At 36.8% G+C, this 22,818-nt stretch overlaps 1 protein-coding gene across 1 annotated transcript in view; it reads right to left on the bottom strand.

Moving 5' to 3' along the window:
• The window catches only part of LOC124555535, a 319,899-nt gene that overhangs the window by 146,605 nt on the left and 150,476 nt on the right, over positions 1-22,818 (bottom strand). Inside the window, exons 5-7 of the mRNA XM_047129490.1 lie at positions 11,511-11,676; positions 2,592-2,775; positions 366-413 (exon numbers count right to left, since the gene is read on the bottom strand). Of these exons, the coding sequence (XP_046985446.1) occupies positions 366-413; positions 2,592-2,775; positions 11,511-11,676 (398 nt within the window). The remainder of the gene's footprint in view (positions 1-365; positions 414-2,591; positions 2,776-11,510; positions 11,677-22,818) is intronic.

Raw genomic sequence — 22,818 nt, 5'->3', positions numbered from 1 at the left:
TCCCCCTTCCAAATGCAAAAATTGAACTAGGAATTTGGCAAGATACTGAGTCAAAATTACTGACCCGAGCTTACTTCTTAAGCTTGACAGGGCTACAAATTATGGCTGGTCAATTTTAGCACATCACACAAATACCAAGGATGCAGCAATGTCTCTAACTGCAAAATATACACATCGTTCATTTTTACTGGTCTTTTAACTTCACTTTTTTATGGCCCTTCTGTGTATTGAAAATGTCTCCATCCTGTATCCACAGTGTTTAAAAAGGAATTAATTTCAATCTTACAGGTTTCATAATGAACAAGAGAACAGACCCATGCATGTTATAGCTATATAATAATTTATTTACACAGTGCTATACTTACAAACATCTGTCACAGCATATCATGTAACCATCATCATGTTGGAAATTGCTGCAAAATCAATACATTATGTCAGAGGTCAGGTTTGGACACTGCACTGTTAAGTAATGTTTAAATATTTGGTTTAATTAATCTCAGTAACAATAAAAATGCTACATAATTTGATCTCCAAATAGAAAAGTAAAAACTAACACAGAATGTTTTTCACATTTTAAAAGGAAAAATACAAAATGCCATTTCTTCCCGAGAGCAGTATTTGTTACACTAAATAAATGAAAATAGCAACTGTTCTGCTCAGGTATATCAAGAGAGATTACTTTTGAATCTGTTTTCATTGACTATGGAGACAGCATGAAGTCAGTTTTACTGTTCTTTGAGCAGAAGGTGCATCTGAGTTTTGAGGGCAGTTTCAGAAGCATGGTTTTTGCTGACAGCAGTTAAGAAATTCAGAAGTAGGTAGAATGAAATGATTTTTATATGATGGGCTGTTAGTGTATCTATCATCCAGTCTATCATTGCTACTTTTATGCATAGCTTTCACCACCAATTTTCCAGCAGCATTAACCAAAATTTTTTATTTTATTTTTATTTATTTATTTATTTATTTTTGCAGAAGTAACAATGAGAAAGAAAATATCTGTCCTCACACCTGAAGTGGCATGAAATGACAGCCCACTGTATCGAGTAAATCTTCATAATAATACCATTCATCTTATTACAATATTGACATTAACTGACAAAATAATATTCATCAATTATTTCCCCTATTTTACTGTTTCTACCTCTTGCCCATCTGCCAATAGTGTGGCCAGGCAGTCATTTGTTCCAAAATTAAGATTGTGCTTGTGAATCTGGCTTTGGGAAGCACTATAAATTTTCACATAGAGGTTCCTCAACTTCACAGCAATTTGTCTTCATTCTAAAAATTTTGCATACTGTAAAACTGTTAAGACATCTCCTACAGAAGACAACAGCAAAAGCATAAATCACTGTGAATCCTCAAACATACAAATTTACAAGGCAGTAGTAAGTGCAGCAGCCAACAGCATTGAGGCCATGGTAAAACCGGTTCCCGTCAGATCGCTGAAGTTAAGTGCTGTTGGGTGGCCATCTGAGTCTGCTGAGTGCTGCTGGCAAGCGGGCTGCACTCAGCCATTGCGAGGCCAATTGAGTAGCTACTTGACTGCATAGTATAGGCTCCGGTCAATGAAACTGACAATGGCAGGGAGAGCAGTGTGCTGACCACAAGCCCCTCCATATCCGCATCCAATGTCGCCTATCAGATGAGGATGACACGGTGGTTGGTCGGTACCATTGGACTTTCTGAGGTCTGTTCAGATGGAGTTTAAGAGTTTAGTTTTGGTAAGTATAGCAGCTAATCACAACAAAGAAAGAATTTCATTGAACTCCACAGAGGACTGAAGAAACAGTTTTCTGTAAACTTTACTAGTATTCAATTTCAGTTAATCGGTACAAAGAAATTGAAAAAAAAAAAAAATTAAAAAAAAAAGAGAAAGAAAGAAAGAAAAACTGTGGAGCAATCTGAATACCATTATGAATACACACTTCAAACAACTTCCTAAGACAGCTTTCCAACAACTAGGTAAAAGATAAGATAATGTGTGTGATGTATAAACTCACTATGTTTAAATCTCTCTGAACTGTTTATTGGACCTGCTCTGTAAAATACAATACAATGAGCTGAACAAAATAGTGTGCCTTCCCCAATTTATTAAGTACGACTGCTCACTTATTTTAACCTTGTGGTGCACAATTTTCACTGCAGTGAACAGTTTTTAAGGGTCACTTCTCTGGCGTTTTCGGTCAGACATGAGGTTGCAAATGTACGCATGGCACAACACCAGAAGGGAGTGCCAGCTGCAGTGGATTGAGTGCATTTGCAGCCTCAGGACTGACTACCAACTTAGAGAAGTGACCATTAACAGCCATCCACTGTAGTGGACACTACATGCCCCAGGGTTAACAGCTTGTAGTTTTTATTATCGTGGGTGATGATTTATTGCAACAGGAAAGCTTTAGTTTTTGACAGAAATAAAATTGCTGTTGCTATACTGTTGGTACTGTATCGACAATTTTGTCTCTTGATGAAGAGATGGCGAAAAAAATAAAAATGTGTAACAAAAATTAAATAATGTGTTTATTTGCAATGCAGCACAATAAATTCAATGAAAGATTATCTACAATTGAATATGTATGAAAAAGACTTACCACACACAACGTGTAATACTGTCCTCTTCATTCCCTTCGTCCTCAGGAGCCGTTTCGGTTTCTTCGCCCAGAGGATCTATTTCACGCTCACTGCCACTGCTGATTGCACTATTTGTCTCATCATCATCATAATCATCATCATGAACAACAACATCTTTCAACTTACGTACATTCAGCAGGAAACCTACAAGCAAATACTTAATGTTTGTCTGCATCATTCAGATTTTGTATTAACAAACAATATAAGAAAAATTACAAATTATAACTTTTTTTTTGTAAATTTTATCCTTTGAGGTCTTGTTTTCGTATTTGTTGCACTCTGGTTTAATTTAATTATTGCAAAACAAAAAATACATACTTTAATCGAACCATCATTTAGTGGTCCAAATCATTTAGTCTTATTTGTAGACTATCATGAATGAAAAACAGAATGAGACTTCATAGGAAAGATGCACGTAACTACTTATAGCTGACGAAATGTTGAACTGAGCAGTAGCAGTAGTGACAGATAATACTACTACATAAATTCAAATTGTTTCTCTAATGTTTCATATCATTCTTGCATTTAAAAATCAAATTAAATAATCTGGTAGAATCAACTACTTACTGGTTCTTTTGTCTCATCACAATTTAGTGATGCCAATCTTCAGAAATCATGTTAGAGAGGTTAACGGTTCATCATATGTCATTCAAATACAGAAATATTCAACATTTTCAATTATCAGTTCAACACAGCACAAATACTCTTTCGTTATGATCCAGATCTCTAACAGGATAAATATGTTTTGTGCCTTCTTTTAATAGCAGATATTAAGCACAATACCAAATATAAAATATGATGATAAAGATCTGTGCATCTTAAAATAGCATTGGTTACTTTTGAAACATAACTTTCCAGGATTGTTCTCTGCCCCCCCCCCCCCCCCCCCCCCAAGAAATATTTAAATATTTAGTGGCGAGACCCGTCCATCACAAAAGCGCCATTGTTTTTTTATAACAAACTGTGCAGTATGATACGTTTTATTTCTGCAATCAAAACACACGGCAAGCTTTCCAATTCAGCCCAGCTGGCTTCATAGCTGACAATTTAGTTAGCGCTTCCTGCATGAAATGACAGAAGTTAATACAGGGGCTGGCAAAGAGACCTCCCATATTTGGAGAGGCTGCTGTATGAGTGGTGGTGAGGTTACTGATGTGGTGGAGGTATCAATCGATTGCGGTGTTTGTGCCATTTCCATCAGGCATAATGTCTTTTCTTTTATTTCTAAGTTGAAGACAGTACGTATTTTCTTTGGCCTGGCAAAAGCATTTGATTGTGCAGACCATGCAATACTGTTGCATAGTTGGAAAATTATTGTATTAAAGAAAAAGCACAACAATGGTTCACTTCATACTGCAAAATACGAAGCATAAGGTTGTCAACAGGGAAGAGGTCTGAATCTGACAGGGTAATGTAAAGAGGTGGATGCCAAAGATATCTGTTCTGGATCCAACGTTTTTCTTTACGTGTGTATCAATGATCTGCCACTAAATACATCTTCTGCCTGGTAGATTAACAACGAGGGTCAGGGTCCTGGCCAACCTGGATGTGGTTTTTAGGCAGTTTCCCACATGCCACTAGATGAATAAAAGGCTGATATGTGAATACCAGGCTGGTACGCAAGTTCTGCTTCAGTTATATGATTTGCAAACATTTAAAAACCTTCTGATCACTCTCACATGAATGATACAAGACAGTTGGGGTACACATATTCCATCCTGGGGGTTATGGGGTGCATCTGGCCATCCCTTAAAATTAACCATGCCAAATCCATTAATCACCCTGCTGACCCTGCTTTGATGTGGGTCATAAGTGCAAGAAGAAGAAGAAGAAGAAGAAGAAGAAGAAGAAGGTGTTACTGTGAAAGATATGGAGCATAACATACATGATATAGCTAATAGGGTAATCAGTAACATCAACACATGGTTTTCAGGCAACAAATTAACACTTAAACCGTAACAAAAAACAATGCCCACAGTTTCTGATATTGAACTCTTGGAAACGCGATGTTGGTCAAATAGTAAAGTCTACCATTTTCATTTCTTAGGACTGAGGGCAGGTGGAAGACTTTCTTGGAAGTATCACATTCAAGATCTTGTGCAAAAACTGAATGCTGTTATCTTCACTTATAGAATGATCGCCACTGTCTCTAACATTGAAACACAAAGCTTGTTTCTTTCACACTACTATCACTATGGAGTTATTTTTGGGGCAACCCTGTCATCCTTTAAGAATGTTCTTAGGGGTAAAAAACTACTTAGGAAAGGGCAGTCAGACTGCTCTACCGCATAAGTTAGTGAACTTCATGTAGGCCGTCATTTAGGTGTCTCGAAATTCTAAATATGTCATTCCTGTGCATACATTCCATTATGGGATTTGTTGTTCACAATAATGCCTGATTCAGAAGAAACTGCAACTATCATTAAGCAGCTACTAGACGTAAAAATGATACACACTTGGCTAACACTTCCTTAAGCACTGCACAGTAAGCTGTGCATTATCCAACAAGTTTTGTTTTCAATAAGCTTCAGCAGAGCTGAAAAAAATTGAGTGATAAGCCCCACATATCAACATTCAAGCTGAAAGGATTCTTTTTGGCACACACCTAATCTGCACAAGAGTTTCTTGCAGTAGTTGACAACTTTTTTCTGTAACGTATTATTTATCTGTATATTCTTTTAAATTTTGTCATTTTTTGTTAATTATTTCATTTATTAATTTTCTAATCAGCATTCTGTTCTATGTACAGACTCATTTCATGACCAAATCACTGTGGCTTTCTTGGTCTCATGGAACCTGATAGATAGACAAACAAATAACTATATAAAATACTTGACTTTATCCATTACTAAGAGATGTATGCTACTGATCAATTCAGATAGCTGCCTTGAAGCAACTGTGTAGTGCATCTGTTTGAAAGTTTCAAATGAACTGCTAATGGAACCAAACAACAGAGAGTGCATCAGTAACATCTCACAGTGTAGTCGTGGCACTGAGAAACTGACATCCATGATTGGAATTGTTATTAACTAAGTGCAAAGCCAATGTTTTCAGTGCACTGAGAAACTGACATCCATGATTGGAATTGTTATTAACTAAGTGCAAAGCCAATGTTTTCCGCTCCCGGGATTGGAATGACTCCTTACCCTCTCCCTTAAAACCCACATCCTTTCGTCTTTCCCTCTCCTTCCCTCTTTCCTGACGAAGCAGCTGTTGATTGCGAAAGCTTGAATTTTGTGTGTATGTTTGTGTTTGTTTGTGTGTCTATCAACCTGCCAGCACTTTTGTTTGGTAAGTCACATCATCTTTGTTTTTAGATATATATATATATGTGTGTGTGTGTGTGTGTGTGTGTGTGTGTGTGTGTGTTGAGGGGAATACATTGATCGAACACCTGGGGATTCTATTTTCTATATCTGCTGTGTCTAATGCTCAAACACCTCAAATTCATAGTGGGTGGCTAACATTACTAATTTTCATTGTTTGTATTTTATCCTGGATTTTTCAGTCTCATATTAATGTCACCAAGCATCACGTTTACAAACAGTCATGCTACTTAATAAAATTTCTGACAATTGTTTAGAAATTGCACAGACTTCCGAATACAATTTTGATAAGTAACCACATGAGCAATTAACACAAACACGTTTTAGTTCCATAACTAGCTTTGCCACGTTTACTACAGTTCAGCTGGTCTTTACACCATCAGCATTTACAGATATTAAACACAATTAAGCACAGAAAATGTAACTGGATGTACTCTACCAATCAAAGGGATTTGAAAGCCAGTAAAAGTAGATGGCTCCCCGAATCTCTATGCAACTGCTTTGTACCCTCTTTACTTTTGTTATACCATCACTCTGTTACTCACCTTACTATCATTACTACTGTATGATTCACAGCTCAATCTTATCTTTTTTTCTCCAGCTGTCTCTTTCTTTCCTAGACCACTTTATTTTCATATAAATCTTTGTAATAGTTACATAATAAGCTGTTAGTTTTAACACCACCACCAAAATTGAGTGTTTTATGTATGACTGACTCTTAGTGAAGTTGGCTAGTATATTTATTTTCAATCACAAAATAGCCTGAAAGACAAAGGTGGTAGTCTCTCAGTGAGAAGTGTATTGTTCTGTAGGCCTACAACAGATTTCAAGTTTCCCCCTATTTGTTATATAGATTTCTTGCTATAAAGTGGCGATTTCTTTTCAAATACAGCTCTTCTGGTTCCATGAGAAAAAATATGTTGTGCACGAATGTCTATTTGTGTTGTTAAATTTCAGATGAGGTCTTCAAGAAATATTAGGTGCGTGCCTTCTAAATTTTCAGATGCTACCATTCCCTGATGAACCACCCCCTGAAAACTAGAATAAGCTAGTTCTACATGGAACTCACGTGATGGTAAGAAGATAGCCATCCACGCAAACTGCCTCATATTCCTAGGTCAGCCCAATAAACTGAGGTGTATTAAGGTTGACCAATTGTCCAAGGTGTGCATATTAATGAGCATTTTACTTCAACACTCTTTTACATGACAGGTGTGTAAATGTGAATTTGAAATTCATAAATGCATCTAGTTCTCATTCGTGACCCTGTTTGTGAGGAATGTGAAGGTCTTTCTGAATGCGATAAATTCTAAAGACAAAATTATCACTTAATTAGTGACGTCAAAACTCTCAGAAAAGAAAGAATAATCTTGAAGTGAGAAAACACAAAACTTTTAAATAAGAAAAAGATTGTGGACTCGTGGAAACAGTGACAGATTATAGCCACAAAAACTGTTGAATTCAATGTGTTAAAAGTGATGTGCAAACTGAGAAGACTGATAATCATCACAAAGCAGGGGTACAAAGTAATTCAAAATATGTTGAACTTACAAGTGAATGTAAGTGGACTGCATTAAAGTAAAAAAAGGGAAAAAAAGTATTAAAAAAAGTGACAAATGAAGTACCAGAAATGACTTCTTAGTAATGAACAAAGTGTGTGTAAATCGCAGTGAAAACTATAAACATGTTTTCACTTCAAAACAACAGTTAACAAGAGATCATAAATGAAGCATGAAATCTGATCATGATCATGACAAACGTGTATCCAGCATCAAATTTAACTTTTAGAAGGTATCCTGCACAGAAAATCGGTGAGTGATAAATACATAGGCAGAATAAACAACCACATCAGACAGCAGTGCAACAGACGTAGTGCAGTTTTCATTGACTCTAATTTATTAGTAATAAATGTTTAGGACGAGATGGGCTACATCTAAATAGATAGGCTCAGCTGCATTCAGTAGTCTGTACAGTGATATCTGTAAAGTTATGGTTAACAAGGGGAACTAGCCCACAGAGGTGGGGGTGTAAAAATGAATAACAAGGGTTGAAATGAAAGTACATAAACAACCTTTTGAAGTAGATTCTCATAAGGATATTCAAAACAATAAAAATGCATTCCTAATGCATTTAAATATAAATGGTCAACTGCAAACTATCCAAATGCCAGAGACAGAAAACTTGACAAATTGCAAATCATTCTATCAGAAAGGGCAAATATCGAAGTTGTTTGCTTGAATAAACACTTGCTTACAAATGAGAATATCAAAATCTTAAATAACCTTGGAAATTTACATGTTGCCAGTGGCTTTTGTAGGAGTAATTAACATGAGGAGGACCCTGCATACTTGTAAAAAGGTCAATGAAAGATAAAGAAAGATACAATTTCGATTCTCTTAATAAAGAATGTATGTTTGAAATCTGCTGTTTACAGCTGGGCCACAATATTGTAATTCTGTCAGTGTATAGAATTTCAGGTACAAAAATATCAAATTATTTTTCTCGAAATTCCAGAGTCTATAGCAGAAACTAACAAAGAAACCAAGAACAGAGCCATAATAGCTGCTGATTTCAACGTAGATTTAGCTAGTGAAGTCAACAACTCAACAAAATAATTGACATGATTCAAAAACTGGGTTTCCTTAGTAATTTTACTGATTTAACTCTAGTGAACGAATGGTCAGCAACACATATGGATAATATTTTAACTAATTATAGTAACAAGGAGACAAATAAGTTTTGTTTTTGGATTTAGGACTTTCTGATCATTGTAACCAAACAATAGTGCAGCACAGAACATTTGAACTTATTTCTCCACCAGTTAAATGAGATGCAGTGGACTATAGAAAATAGCAATTACAAAATCCGAAATTTTTTCAAAATTCTTGGAAAACTTCCTGCACACTTTTAATGAAACTCCCCCTTACTGTTAAAAAAAAAAGGAAGTAAAGTAAAGTGGATTACTGAACGAATACCAGCATCTAGTACAAGAAATAGACAGCTACAGAGGAAACTGAAACATAACAAAAGTCCTAATTTGTTACCTACATAAAAAAATTACAAAAATATTTTTAAGAAAGTTGTAAAGGCAGTAAAATAACTGGTAAATAATAGATTTATTCTGGATAGTGAAAACAAATCAAAGGCACTGTGGCCAGTGATCAAAGCTAGAAACAGGCACTACAGTTAGAGGCCATGAAATTTCCAAAATCAAGAGGGAGGACAAAAGTATTGTAAATCCTGCTCAAATTTTAGAGCTCTTCAATGAAGTCTTTATAAATGTAAATGTATGAGACATTAATGTAGAAAATCACACAGATAAGGTAAATTTCTTTGGCACTGAGGAATCTGAAGGTGAACAGCAGAGTACATTCAGAAAAACTACAGCAAAAGATATATAGAAAATGCCATACTCACAGTAAAAAGTTAAACATCAGCAAGATGGGATGGAATGCCAACAGAAGTGTTAAAGGGAGTCTCTAAAACACTTATCTAGCCACTATCCACAACAGTTAATCAGTCCTTTGAAGAAGCCTGCTTTCCAAATACTCTTAAGTATGCAATAATTAAACCCCTATTCAAAAAAGGGACAAAAGAATATATGGGGAAACTACTGCCCAATCTCTTTTCTTCCATTACTATCAACAACATTTGAAAAGGTTGTCACAGTACAAATTCAAATTTCATACAGAAGTTTAATACAATTTCACACAAATCAGTATGGGTTTCACAAAGGCACATTTTCTGCTAGCAATCAGTTTGGACACAAAAGTGGTTCCTCTCTAAACAAATGCCTGTATGCCACTGGCATTTTTTGTGACCTATCAAAGGCGTTTGATATCTACATCTATACTCTACAAATGACCGTGAGCTGCAAGGCAGAGGGTACGTCCCATTGTACCAGTTATTAGGGTTTCTTCCCATTCTATTCAAGTGTGGAGTGTGGGTAGAATGACAGACTGAATGCCTCTGTGCATGCAATAATTATTCTGATCTTATCTCGTGATCCCTATGTAAGCTATTAGGGGAGTGTAGTATATTCCTAGAGTCATCATTAAAACTGTGAACCACTGCTTGCTATTCTCTAGAAAAATATTGAATTAGGGGCACTATATTACAGTGTTTTAAATCCCACCTAACCAATCAAAGATAAAGAGTGATAATAACATCAGAGAGAGGAAATTTTGCTCCACAATGAAAAACCATTTCACAAGGAGTATCCCAAGGTTGGGTCTTAGGACCCATTCTGTTTGTGTTTTGCATAAATGACATGCTGCTTAATATTGAGTGCCACTCAGATTTATTTGCAGATACAACATCTGTAATCATTAAAACTAACAGTACTAACTAAATTCCTCGAACTGTCATCAGTACCTTAGAAAAATTAGATGGGAATTAGATTAAACATGGAGAAACTCAGTTAATGCAGTTTCAAAAAAGTATTTGCAGCAAGTTAGCTGTGTGAAATTCCTCTGAATGCAATTAGATAAAAATTTATCATTGGGTTCAAATATACACCTTGCAAACAAATTAAACAACCAACCATTTGCAATGGTGATACTGTACAATGCTATCAGCTTGAAAATAAGGAAAGTAGTATATCACAATAACTTAGAATTAGTAATAAGGTATGGAACTATAATTCGGGGTAGCTTGAGTCATATGCCTTATATATTAAAACTTCAAAAAACTATAATAAGAAATATGAACACTGTAAAAACTGTAAACAAATTTTTGCATTCTGACAAGTCTCCTGAACACAAATTCAATGTTATGGGACAACAAACTTCGACTCTATTCTATTCTCTGTACCACAAGATGATGTAACAATCCATTCTATGGTAGTTACTGAAAGATGTACAAAGTTTATGTAACACTGGGGTGACTGCTGTCCAGCTCCCAATGCAAGAATCTGGGTACAATAAAACCATACCCAACCAGCATTAGGTGAGATGCCTAAGTTGCTTGTGAATTAACATCACTAGGAACTATATGGAGCTTTAAGATCTCTATGGACATGGGAAGGATTATCATGATAATATTAACTAGGTACATCAGCATCTTGTACAAAGGAAACCACTTCACATTGTAACATCATCAACCTCATGAAATCTTTGAAAGGCTAATTAAAATAGTTTGATTTTTCTTACACTCTGAGATCTTTCTGACCAATAAATAGACCTATTTCTTAAGAAACTTGCAGGACCAAGATCTGAGCTCAACAGTTAAAATTTATTAAAACCTTTCTCACAGCTATTACATAGCATTATCAAATAACTTAGCTATTTTAAGTATTATAATGATGGTGATCCCCCCCCTCAAAATGCCAACCAAGACAAACATTTTTATGTAAGTAATCACAATTATTACATTTGATCAGAAGAGCAAATGATTGTGTGCCTGTTTTTCAACTCTTTTCTTCTGGAGTATACAGATTTGTTACCTAGCATTATCCACTGTGTATATACCTTTTCATGTTGAACACAACTGAAATCAGGAAATAAGCTTGTTACAACAGTTTCCAAGAGTACCATAATCCATTAATTTCCTTACCTTGACTATATGAGTGACCAATAGATGAGCTACTACCAGCAACTAAGGATGATCCTGCTCCAGAATGAAGAGCATATGCAGTACTATGTCTTGAATGTTGAATCAGAGCAGCTTGAAGCTGTGGACTCGGTGGAGGTGCACCATAATTATGATCCTGAAGTATATACTGAAAGGGAAAAAAATACTGTGATTTGCCGCAAGATACAATATAAAAAGTAATTTACCAATATACAATGCTGTCTGCTGTTATACGTAGTTTATTTCTTCATGTGGATCACAGTTTCCAATGTGGTATTTTTGTTGCAGGAAGCAAGTTGTTAGTGATCAAATTTAATTCAACTGCACTAAATATAAACTTCGGGGTTTGGTCAACAAAGCTTCATAGTAAATATAGTACAACACCACACAACACTGAAAGGACCACAGTATTTAAACAAGAATGCTACCTGACTGAATACTTAACGTAAAAATTTTGCACTCTTTCTACCATTTCATAGTAAGGTATTGTGGTGCATCTTTCCAAGTATTAATACAGTAGAACTTCAATAATCCAACTTCGAATGGTCTGACTCCCTGCTTAGTCAGACCATACCATTTCCGGTGCCTGCTTACATACTCAGGCCACTACGACAGTCAGGTCTGAATTTGTCAATGACTCATCATCTGTGATACGGATCAGTAGGTAGTTGACTATTGCTTAGTGCAATAGTGTGATCAATTTTAGTATGAAATAACTTGTTTCTAACTCGATTAATGGGAATTATTATGCACACATTTGTTTCATAAATTAGTGACAGTGTTTTTCTTACATATTAAAGTATGTAAGACTAAATTATTGCACCAACTAAACACAAACATGTGACGCTGTCTTTATAAATGGATATTGAGCCCAGTGATTTGAGTAAGTGGATCAGGACAGCTGACATTAACTGCACAATGGAAGTAGAATTGACAACTGAATCATTGTCACTAACTCGAACAATCAATGAGAATGAGAAAGACGATGCTGACAATGAAAACAATGAATCTACAGTTTAAGTATCACATGCTAAAAACAAATTTGATATAGCCCTTCAATACACTAAACACAGTTCTATGTCCATGACAATAGAAATTTTATGGATTAGTAAATGTCACACAAAAAAAAAAAAAAAAAAAAAAAAAAAAAAAAAAAAAAAAAAAAAAAAATCAAGATCATCATCTGCTAAGCAAAGAAATATTACAGACTTTCTTGTTCTGCTTAAGAACAGAACATTTTTATGGTGTGATTTCTCATATTTTAAACAGTTAAGTACAAATCAGCAGTGTCAATGCAGCACTGTAATAAGGTATGTAAAGATGTTTAACTTTGACTCAAGTCCGTCCCCGATAGCTGAGAGGTCAGTAAGACAGAATGTCAATCCTAAGGGCCTGGGTTCGATTACCGGATAGGTCGGAGATTTTCTCCACTCAGTGACTGCTGTTGTGCTGTCCTAATCATCATCATTCCACCCCTATTTACATGCAAGTCGCCGAACTGGCATCAACTCGGAAGACTTGCACCCGGCGAATGGTCTACCCGACGGGAGGCCCTAGTCACACGACATTTACATTTACTTTGACTCACAGTAACAATATCTTACCACACAATACAGACATATATTACAGTACAGGCAATACCGTACATTACACATTCATAGAAGATTTTTTTGTGCGTCAACGTTTTCTTTTCATTTTATTACTGTTTTAACGTGTAACAATATTTTAGACAGAATTTCTAGTTGAAAATTAAAGTTATACTGTAATGTTTTGTGATGTTACGGGTCAATAAAAGTGTACCTCTGATAATCCGACCTTTTTTGCATTGACAATGCTCCCGGCCTCATAGGTGTTGGATTAATGAGGTTCTACTGTGCCTTAGAAATATTCTATTTCAAGGAAACAATCTGTGAATTTATCCTAGCCTGCTATCTCTCTCTCTCTCTCTCTCTCTCTCTCTCTCTCTCTCTCTCTCTCTCTCACACACACACACACACACACACACACACACACACACACAGAGAGAGAGAGAGAGAGAGAGAGAGAGAGAGACTATGTACTGAACCTTGGTCCAAAACTGCATAAATTTCACATAATACAACTAATACACAACTGTGAATGCTTCTCTGGTTTCATATTAAGTTTCATGTAATATACACAAAAAGAAATGATTTCTCATTCAATAGGACTCGACATTAGGTTAAGAAATGAGACTAGCCACATTTCATCCATAAGCAGCAGACAGTTAAGTTCATCTGATACAGTCCTAAGCACCTTACTATTGGTGTTAAGAATGTTGAGATTTCATATGTGGTGAACAATACACAAGCAAAGAGAGAAATGAAAACAACACTGAACTTAAAAGACTGCCACTGTCTGTACGTTGCACATTAATGGTGTCATTATTAAAAGCTACACAACCTTACAAAGCACTACATTTTCTAGTGTAATTGTTGACTCAAAAGAATTCCTAGTCTCAACGGGAGCTGCCAAACTTAACATTCTTTCCCAATGGCATTTTTACTGCAACCACGAATAAGTGTGTTGATTTCTTCATAGTTGTATTGAGTATTTGATTCCATCGGTGTTGCTGTTGCACAGTACCAGTACCTTTCGTGTTATTTGGCTACAGTTAGGATCCAGTTATGATGCATGACACATTACCTGCTCCCCAAGTGCAGTTGTTCTTTCCAGACATATATCAGTCTAACAGCCGACCTATGCCACGAGTGCAGTCACATGGTATGAGAAGGAATGCCTATGCCGCTCCCACCATAGGAGCTAACTTTGTGGAGCAAGAGTCATTAAGCTATTCCCAAAAAGATACTTTAAATCATCATCATCATAAGCGTGGACACTGGTGACAGGTGTAATCTTCTGACATTACAAAGATCAAGACCATGATGCTTCCCACATAATCTCCCCCCCCCTCCCAAAGATCCTTCTTGCCTGTCATCTCACTAGTGATATAGTCTCAACCAGCCTGACCACAAAACAGCAGTTCCTGCACTACCTGCTGACTCCTGTCTCCCCAAAACCTAACTAAAGAGTGGCTTATTTGGCTCTTTGGTTCAGGCAAACACCTTCGGCCTTCCATTAATTTGAATACAATACTGGATAACAGTTTCCCTCTCAACATCCAGATCACTGGTGTGGACTGAAGCAATGCTGCCCAGTCAACTGATGGCATCTCCAGATGTGTTGAAAGTTTATAACTAGTTGGAAATTCTATACACAGTAATCAACCAATCCAGTTCACTGTATGCAGAAATGTTACCAGACAAGGGAACACAACAGGGACTGCATCAGCTTGGAAGCTGGCAGGTGATATGAAGATGCCACACAATATTAGTAAGACTTCCTCTCTTCAGTCCTGTTTAATATGGTAGGATACATGAAGTTACTACTGGCCGCTTTTCATTTATGTGCACAAAAAACAGCCAGAAGGATCAATGTAACTGTTCAATACTCAGTTACTATTATTTCACTTATTCATTACATCAATATTGCCTCCAACAATTACAAGAACACTACATTTCAGTTACAAAACATTTATTTACATAGTCTCTGCTACAAAATGACTGGCACAACTGTGTGATGAAGCTCAACAGCAATGTTTAGAACATAATACTTTTATTCAAGCTCAATAGCAATGGGTAGAACATAATACTTTTATTGTCACTGGTGTAACAGAAAAAAATGTCATGCCTCTTGCTATCTTGTCACTCTACAAATATGTACAGAGAAGCCAAAATCTTATATGTAACTGTGTGCCAATATCTATGCAAAATCCATTTTGGTTCTCATGTACAGAATGAAACTGTGTGACAGTGTTTCAGTGGAAAAATGATAAATGCAGACCACTGTATAGTGTGCAAATTTTCTTCAACTCATACAATACCCTTTTGGAATACATTATAGCTGTATGACCACATACAATAATCTCATTACACAGGAACATAACCAGCATTGTTGTTAACTTTTGCACTATTGAACCACATTATCATCATCTCCAAATTTGTGGATGACAGCATATAGCTCTTGAAACACAGTGACATGTACCGACATGGCACAACTGGTCTCTGAAGGATGTAACAGGACCATCTAAAAGGAACAGATGTCATAGGGGAAAGAAGTAAGGGTTGTAAAAACATGTAACAACTGGCTTTCAGCTCAAGGACATCAATATTTATGAAACAGGACACTTTGTAAACAAACTGCATGCAAGAATTATGAGTGAACAAATAAAAACTAGCAGAAATATTCCACATATCAAGCACCACAAGCCATTTATATGTGATGGACAACTGAGATGTCACAGTGGACCAACTAGTCATCAAATTCTACAGGGGCTATCAGGTGCATACATAAATACACTTGTGAACAATATTGTTCACGGGAATGGTCACTGAATGCTAATGAAGATGTACAGCTGACCACGTCTGCTGGGAATAAAAGGTTTGCCTTCTCTAGTGATTCACTTTCCTCTGTTTTGTGCTGGTATGAATGTATGCATAGTGCTGTTCAAACAGCAGAAGAAGAACACTGCCATGACTTCTGGAAGATGCAGCTGATGGCAATAACATCAAGGTTTGAGAAATTTATGCAGGTCATTTTATGAGATAACTAGCTTACACCAAGTTGGGATCTGCCACTTTCTTTTATGGATGCTACAGGTCCTCTCAACCAACTCAGTCATAAATTCACAGTTGCATATAATGCAAACTAACGCAAGCTAAATTTCTCCTCTGAAGTTGACTGTATCTATCAGAATAGCCATACAGCCAGTAATACTGGCTGGAAACGTATCGACACAGATTGGCAAAGCACATGCATAATACGCAAGTGTTCTCCTACCCATTGAAATCCTTAGACGTGAATCCATCTGTGTATGTTGGACAACTTCAAGTGCCATACTCATTCACTGCATCCTCTATCAAAAATCTTACAGTTATTATGCATAGCTGGCAGTCAGCAAGCTCTCAAACATCTTTGATTATCTTCCATTATCTTAAAAGTGTTTGTATAACATCCATTATGTTAACTGTAAATACTGTTTATTGGTCAAAAAAATTTATTATGTACATATTAAATGATTGGGAAATATGGAAAGTGGAAGAATTGATAACTAAAAAAAAAAAAAAAAAAAACCCTCATTAAAGTGAATCCTACAGAACACAATATTCCAGATGGCATGGGATTGGTAAGGCCCATAGGAACCTCTGAATAAACATGAGCTCTTGGACAGGCATTCACAACTGCGCATAAACAATGCTGGCTAATGAAAATGAAAAAATACAATCATTTTATTTTAGTAAAGATAAAGTAGTCATCGATCTGAAGACTAGTTTGAACGCCACAGTGCTTTACTAGGTTTGATCCTATTGGAGGTGGTACATCCTTGCCTTCTGCAAGTATTTGAAGTGAATTACCAGACAGTTTAACATTAATTTCAAAACCTAGTGTAACTTGGCTTTTTCACAGAAACAAATAACTGCAAGATGTCAAGGATCCTAGGAGTGACATCTGGATTTGTGATCTGACACTAATCCAGTGAGCCACCAAGCCATTTTATTATGTTTGTGAAACACGATATTTATTTTTATTTTAGAGGGACAAAGTACCTGGTTCAGAGGTTCAGCTACCACAATATCAAAACTTTTTCCAGTGTTGGTTTATAACACTGGGCCCTTTCTACACTTTCTATTCTCCCCATGATGGAAAATTGTTGTACAAAAAAATAGATTGAGCCACCAAATATATGAAGGTCGTCCACAAAGTAAGTTCCATTTCTATTTCTATCCACGGCAGCACTACGATTGTAGTTCCTAGCATGGGCGGCAGTAACTGTGACTCAAGGAAAAGAAATGTACACCATTTTCAGATTGCTGCTGCCGAAGTGTGCTTTCTAGTCCTTCTTTATAATGTCAGCCATAATTGAAAATGCCACCGCGTGTGAAATCAGATCTGTGATTCATTTTCTAAATGCAAAGAAAGTTAAAGCAAAGGAAATTCATTGGCAAATCTGCGAGGTTTACGGACAAAATGCTATGAGTGATTCAATGGTCACAAGATGGGTCAGACTATTCAATGAAGGACGTGATCAAGCGCACGATGAAGAACAAAGTGGACGCTTGTCTGCACTTACTGATGAACTGGTTCACACAACTGAAGAGAAGATTAAGCACAACCATAAGTTTACATGTCGTGCCCTTGGTATGGAAGTTCTACAAATCTCATGATCACTAATTCATGAAATTGTTACTGAAAAACTGAAATTTCGAAAACTTTGCTCACATTGGGTACCCAGAATTCTTACTGAACAACACAAGAAACAATGGATGGGCAGTGCACTTCAGTTTTTGGCATGCTACAATGAAGAAGGCAATGATTTTCTTTCTCTGATAGTCACAGGGGATGGAACTTGGGTATCGTACGACATCCCTGAAACAAAACAGCAATCGATGGAATGGAACCACACTTCATCCCCAACGAAGGTTAAGCCTAAGCAAATCTTGACACCTCGAAAAGTCATGTGCATCCTTTTTTTGGGGCAGAAAAGGCATTTTGCTGATTGATTTTTTACCATGAGGCCAACCAATCAATGCACATGGTTACTGCGAGACCATTAAGAAAGTGTGCCGCGCAATACAGAACAAGTGCCGAGGATTACTGTCAAAAGGTGGTGTTTTTTTCCACGATAATGCCTGACCTCATACGGTGAATGTGACCAAACAACTCTTACAGGAATTTCACTGGGACGCATTTAATCATCCACCGTACAGCCCGGACCTCGCTCCTTGCGACTTTCATCTCTTCTAATAGCTAAAATCGGTCCTTGGTGGTTAACACTACAACGATGATGGGCTGAAAGAACATGTTAGCAAATTGCTGAATACACAGGCGGCAACCTTCTATGAAGAAGGCATACAAAAACTTGTGCCAGCGCCTACAAAATTTCGGAAGCTATGTAGAAAAGTAGTTTAACAGTTGTAGATTTTTGTACAATACATATTTTTTTCTGTATTTGTACACATTTGTTTTATATAACCAAACGGAACTTACTTTGTGGACATACCTCATCAATGTTACGTCAGTTGCTTTTCTTTGTCACTTGGTATTATCGTGACATGTAAGTCACAAACAAGTTCATGGTGCTAAAACATCAGTTCTTTAGTACAATGAGAATTATCAGTAATTGAACTGGCAGAGATGCACTATGCGGTGAAAATGAAAAAAAAAGAGTACAAAATATTTACTTTTAGTTTCTGACACAATACAGACCTTGAAGCATTCTTTCAAGACACTAGTGAACTTTACTGTGTGTTAACTTTTACTATACCCTTAACATTTCTTTACATACCATTTCACTGAGGGTAATGCAAATGTTCAGTTTTTTTGCATGTGGCTCTGACATGATGTATGCTACAGCTTCTGAGCTGATTATTGTGTCTCACTATACAAAAAGCACTTGGTTGTATGTTCTGATATAAATACTGACAGCTATTGATGAGAAAACCAGGGGTCACATTTTCTTTAGCTTATGTTTCAGGAGAGAGATTTACATACATTATGAATTTTGTATGCTTTTATATCAAGGAGTCAAGGCCAATAAGACACAAAACCCACAACTTTGCTTTTGTGTCAAATGTCTGGAATAATTTTGTTGAAAATTGTTTTCTGCTTTAATGTCCAAGACAAAATATCGCAACTGATGAGCAGCCATTTCCCACGAAGGGAAGGTTAGGAATTACATGCCTAATAAATTGAATAGTGGCATCAAATTTTGGTTCACCTGATGTAAACACCAGATATTTGTTCAACACACCAGTACATACCTGGGAAAAGGATGAACATCGACCAGAGAATCAAACCTTTTCTTAATATGTTGTCACGAAGCTTATGGAATCCATTCCTAAGAAGGGAAAGGAATGTGACAACAGATAATTTTTTCACATCTTTGCACCTTGCTGAAATATTGAAGAGTAAAGGTATAAGTGTAGTGCACACACCCAACAGTTCAAGAAAAGAAATACCAACACTAGTAAGAATATCAAAAGCACCACCATTTACTGTAATGAAGCACGGAGCGAGAATCTTGCCCATTTATAATGGAAAGAAAAATAAAAATGTTCATGTTCCTAGCATGCTTCATTATTCAAATCATCATCCAGAAACTGTAGAATTTTTGTATAAAACCAGATCTGAAGTGTGCATACTGGACCAGATGGTTGAAAATACTTAATGAAAGCAACTTCATGGAGATGGGCAATTCTAGTGTTTTAAACTGGACTCTGCAGGAATAATGCATGCATTCTTTAAGGAGCAGTTGTAGCAACAGCTATCAGCTGTATGCAGTTTCTGCAGCATTTCAGTCAATAACTAAGACATAAACACTTGAAAAATAATTGCCAAAAAGTGTTTCCTGCAATCAGCAGGTGAAATAATGGGGATGAATCAGTGAGTAAGTAATGTTGACAGCAATGCAGTGTGTCAAAATGCAAGAACAACACAACTGATACATGTGACACCAGGAACAAACCCGTGAGCGAAAAAAATGTGACAGTAATCTCATAGCACTGCATTGGTTGCAATCAGTACTCACAATAATAAGGAAAAACAATTTTATTTTCTAATGTAGCCTTATTTCAAAATGAATACAATCACAAATAAAAATTAACTACTAATGAAAACAATGTGCAGATTCAAAGTCTTTTCATAAACAAAGTTCCTTTTTACAACTACACTTATCAGCCACAACATTATGACCATCAACCTACTACCATCAATATAAACCCATCCAGGCAATAGCAGTGCCACACAAGCATTTTGAAAACTGTGTGACTAGTCAGGTGTTTGGAGAGTGCTGTGGTGAGTGTCTTGATCATGCGGTGAAACCAAGGTGAAACAAAGCCTGGATATTGTGGGGCTGGGTGGCCACCCCTCATTACAGACGATGGATGTCGTAGGCTGGACAGACTGGTAAAACAGGACAGGCAGCAAACTGTGGTGGAACTAACATCAGCCTTTAATGCTTGGCAGAGTACAAGAGTGTCTGAACACACAGTACACTGTACACTGCTGACAATGGGCCTCCACAGGTGACGATCCATGCATGTGCCAATATTAACACCATGATAGTGGCAAATATGACTGAAATGGCTATGTGACCATCGACACTGATGAATAACAATATCTTCTTAATCATGCCAATGAGAGGGTGCGAATCTGTCGTCTTCCCCAGGAGAACAGCTCCTTGACACCTGTACTGCGGGACGAAGACAAGCTGGCAGTGGCTAGATTCAGCACTGGGGAACATTTACTTGGGGATCCATGGGTCCAGTGGAGCCATGCAAGGCAGCATGTTGGGCAAGGAGTATCATACACCAGTTGCAGACCACATACACCCACTCATAATGATCGTTTTTCTTGACGGCAATGGCATTTTTCAATAAGATAATGTGCTATGTCACAAGGCCAGGAGTGAGGTGGAGTGGTTCTAGGAACACAGTGGTCATTTCCAATTGACCCCCCCACCCCCCACCCCCCAAACTCACCAGATCTGTACCCGATTGAACACATCTGGGATGTGACTGAATGTGGTGTCAGAGCTCATCACGATCTCCCCCCCACCCCCACCCCACCCACCCGAATTTATGGGAACCCCCCCCCCCCCAGAATTTATGGGAATCAGGTGACTTCTGTGTGCAGATGTGGTGCCAACTCCTTCCAGTGACCTACTGAGGCCTCATTGCTCCCATGCCAATATGTGTTGCCGATATTATCCATGCAAAAGATGGACATACTGGCTATTAATTAGGTGGTCATAATATTCTGGCTGATCAGTGTAAATAGAAAAATGGGTAACTTTGCCACTGTGGTTAATTTGATCTCTGTCCCAATTTGAGGTAAATAAAAAGTGACGCGATTCTAGTGTTAACGATCAGCAGATTCTTTCCTTAAGCTAACAAACGTAAGTTATTTAAATGCCTTATTATATCAACAAGAAAAGCCAAGCCCACTATCCATTTATCATCTCTCAATGTTAACTCAGCCTCTACTTTAATTTCCATTAGGAAGGGGATTTTTTTCTGAATCACAAAGAGCACATTAAGAACGTTCTCTATAAATACACCTTACCAGGCACCTGTAACATTAAATCACAATAAGCTGTTTCCACAACATTCGAAAAGCCTTGAATTATTGTTGAATGTCTGACATCATAAAAACTCGAGAAAAATGTACTATGATTTCATTATGTGTGGAAAGGACAAGCCAGGCAGCTTGTCACATGCATCAACAAGTGCATGAGTAGTCAGCACTTGCAGGCAATCTTATCATCATGGGCAGATTTGAAACAGCCTCCAATAGATATTACCTACTCAAATATTACAATTATAATACAAAATGGATTCCAAGCATAAACTGTGTCAGAAAGATATACGAAAAAAAGTGTGACTCAATGGCTGTGTGGGCACGGTAAATCCAAAGGTTCAAGATCCAATCCCTTACACATCCTAACTTTGCCATGCTTAGTTAAGAATTACTGTGTTCAAACTAATCTTCATCTAGATGATAACTTTATACTTTGACTGAAGTATAAAGTGTTCTGTAATAAAGTGAAAACACAAGATACACAAATAATATGCCGCTACACAAATAATATGCCAAGACACAAATAAAGAAGTGACTTACGTGTCACTGTGGTGAAAAACATAGAAATCTAAGAAGTGAAAGAAATTCTCATTTTATTTACATTCAATGAAAGCAAATAAATATCCTCAGATCATCAGCTCCAATCAGCACTGACCATCTTCAGATCTACATAAAAGTATAATGTAAGGGGAATGAAAAACCCAGTACAATTTACATCTGAATAATTTTACTGTTGACTGCTGTCAATAATTTATGGCTATTTATTTGTGATCACTGAAGTAAAAAACATTTCCAAAGGAATGTCAGTTGCTTTATGTCATCAGAACTCATGATACTCTGACACACACACACACACACACACACACACACACAAACAAACTCATATCTATCAATTTCATCTGTTTTAAATACTTTTTATCATACTTTTTATTTGAGTCACACTTTATATTACAAAAATTACTACGAACAGTACAAGCATATTTCCATACAATAATTTATAATTTTTAACTGCTTCAACAAAGGCATCAGACTGTTCTTGTATCACCCTGCATTTGCTGCTCTACATTATTTGATGCATTACCCACTCTGTAGTGCATCCTCTGTCGTGAGAATGTGCAGTCATTTCATCCACAGA

This window comes from Schistocerca americana, chromosome X (genome assembly GCF_021461395.2).
Source record: "Schistocerca americana isolate TAMUIC-IGC-003095 chromosome X, iqSchAmer2.1, whole genome shotgun sequence".
Classification (NCBI taxonomy): domain Eukaryota; kingdom Metazoa; phylum Arthropoda; class Insecta; order Orthoptera; family Acrididae; genus Schistocerca; species Schistocerca americana.
This window is presented reverse-complemented; position numbering and strand designations above follow the sequence as displayed.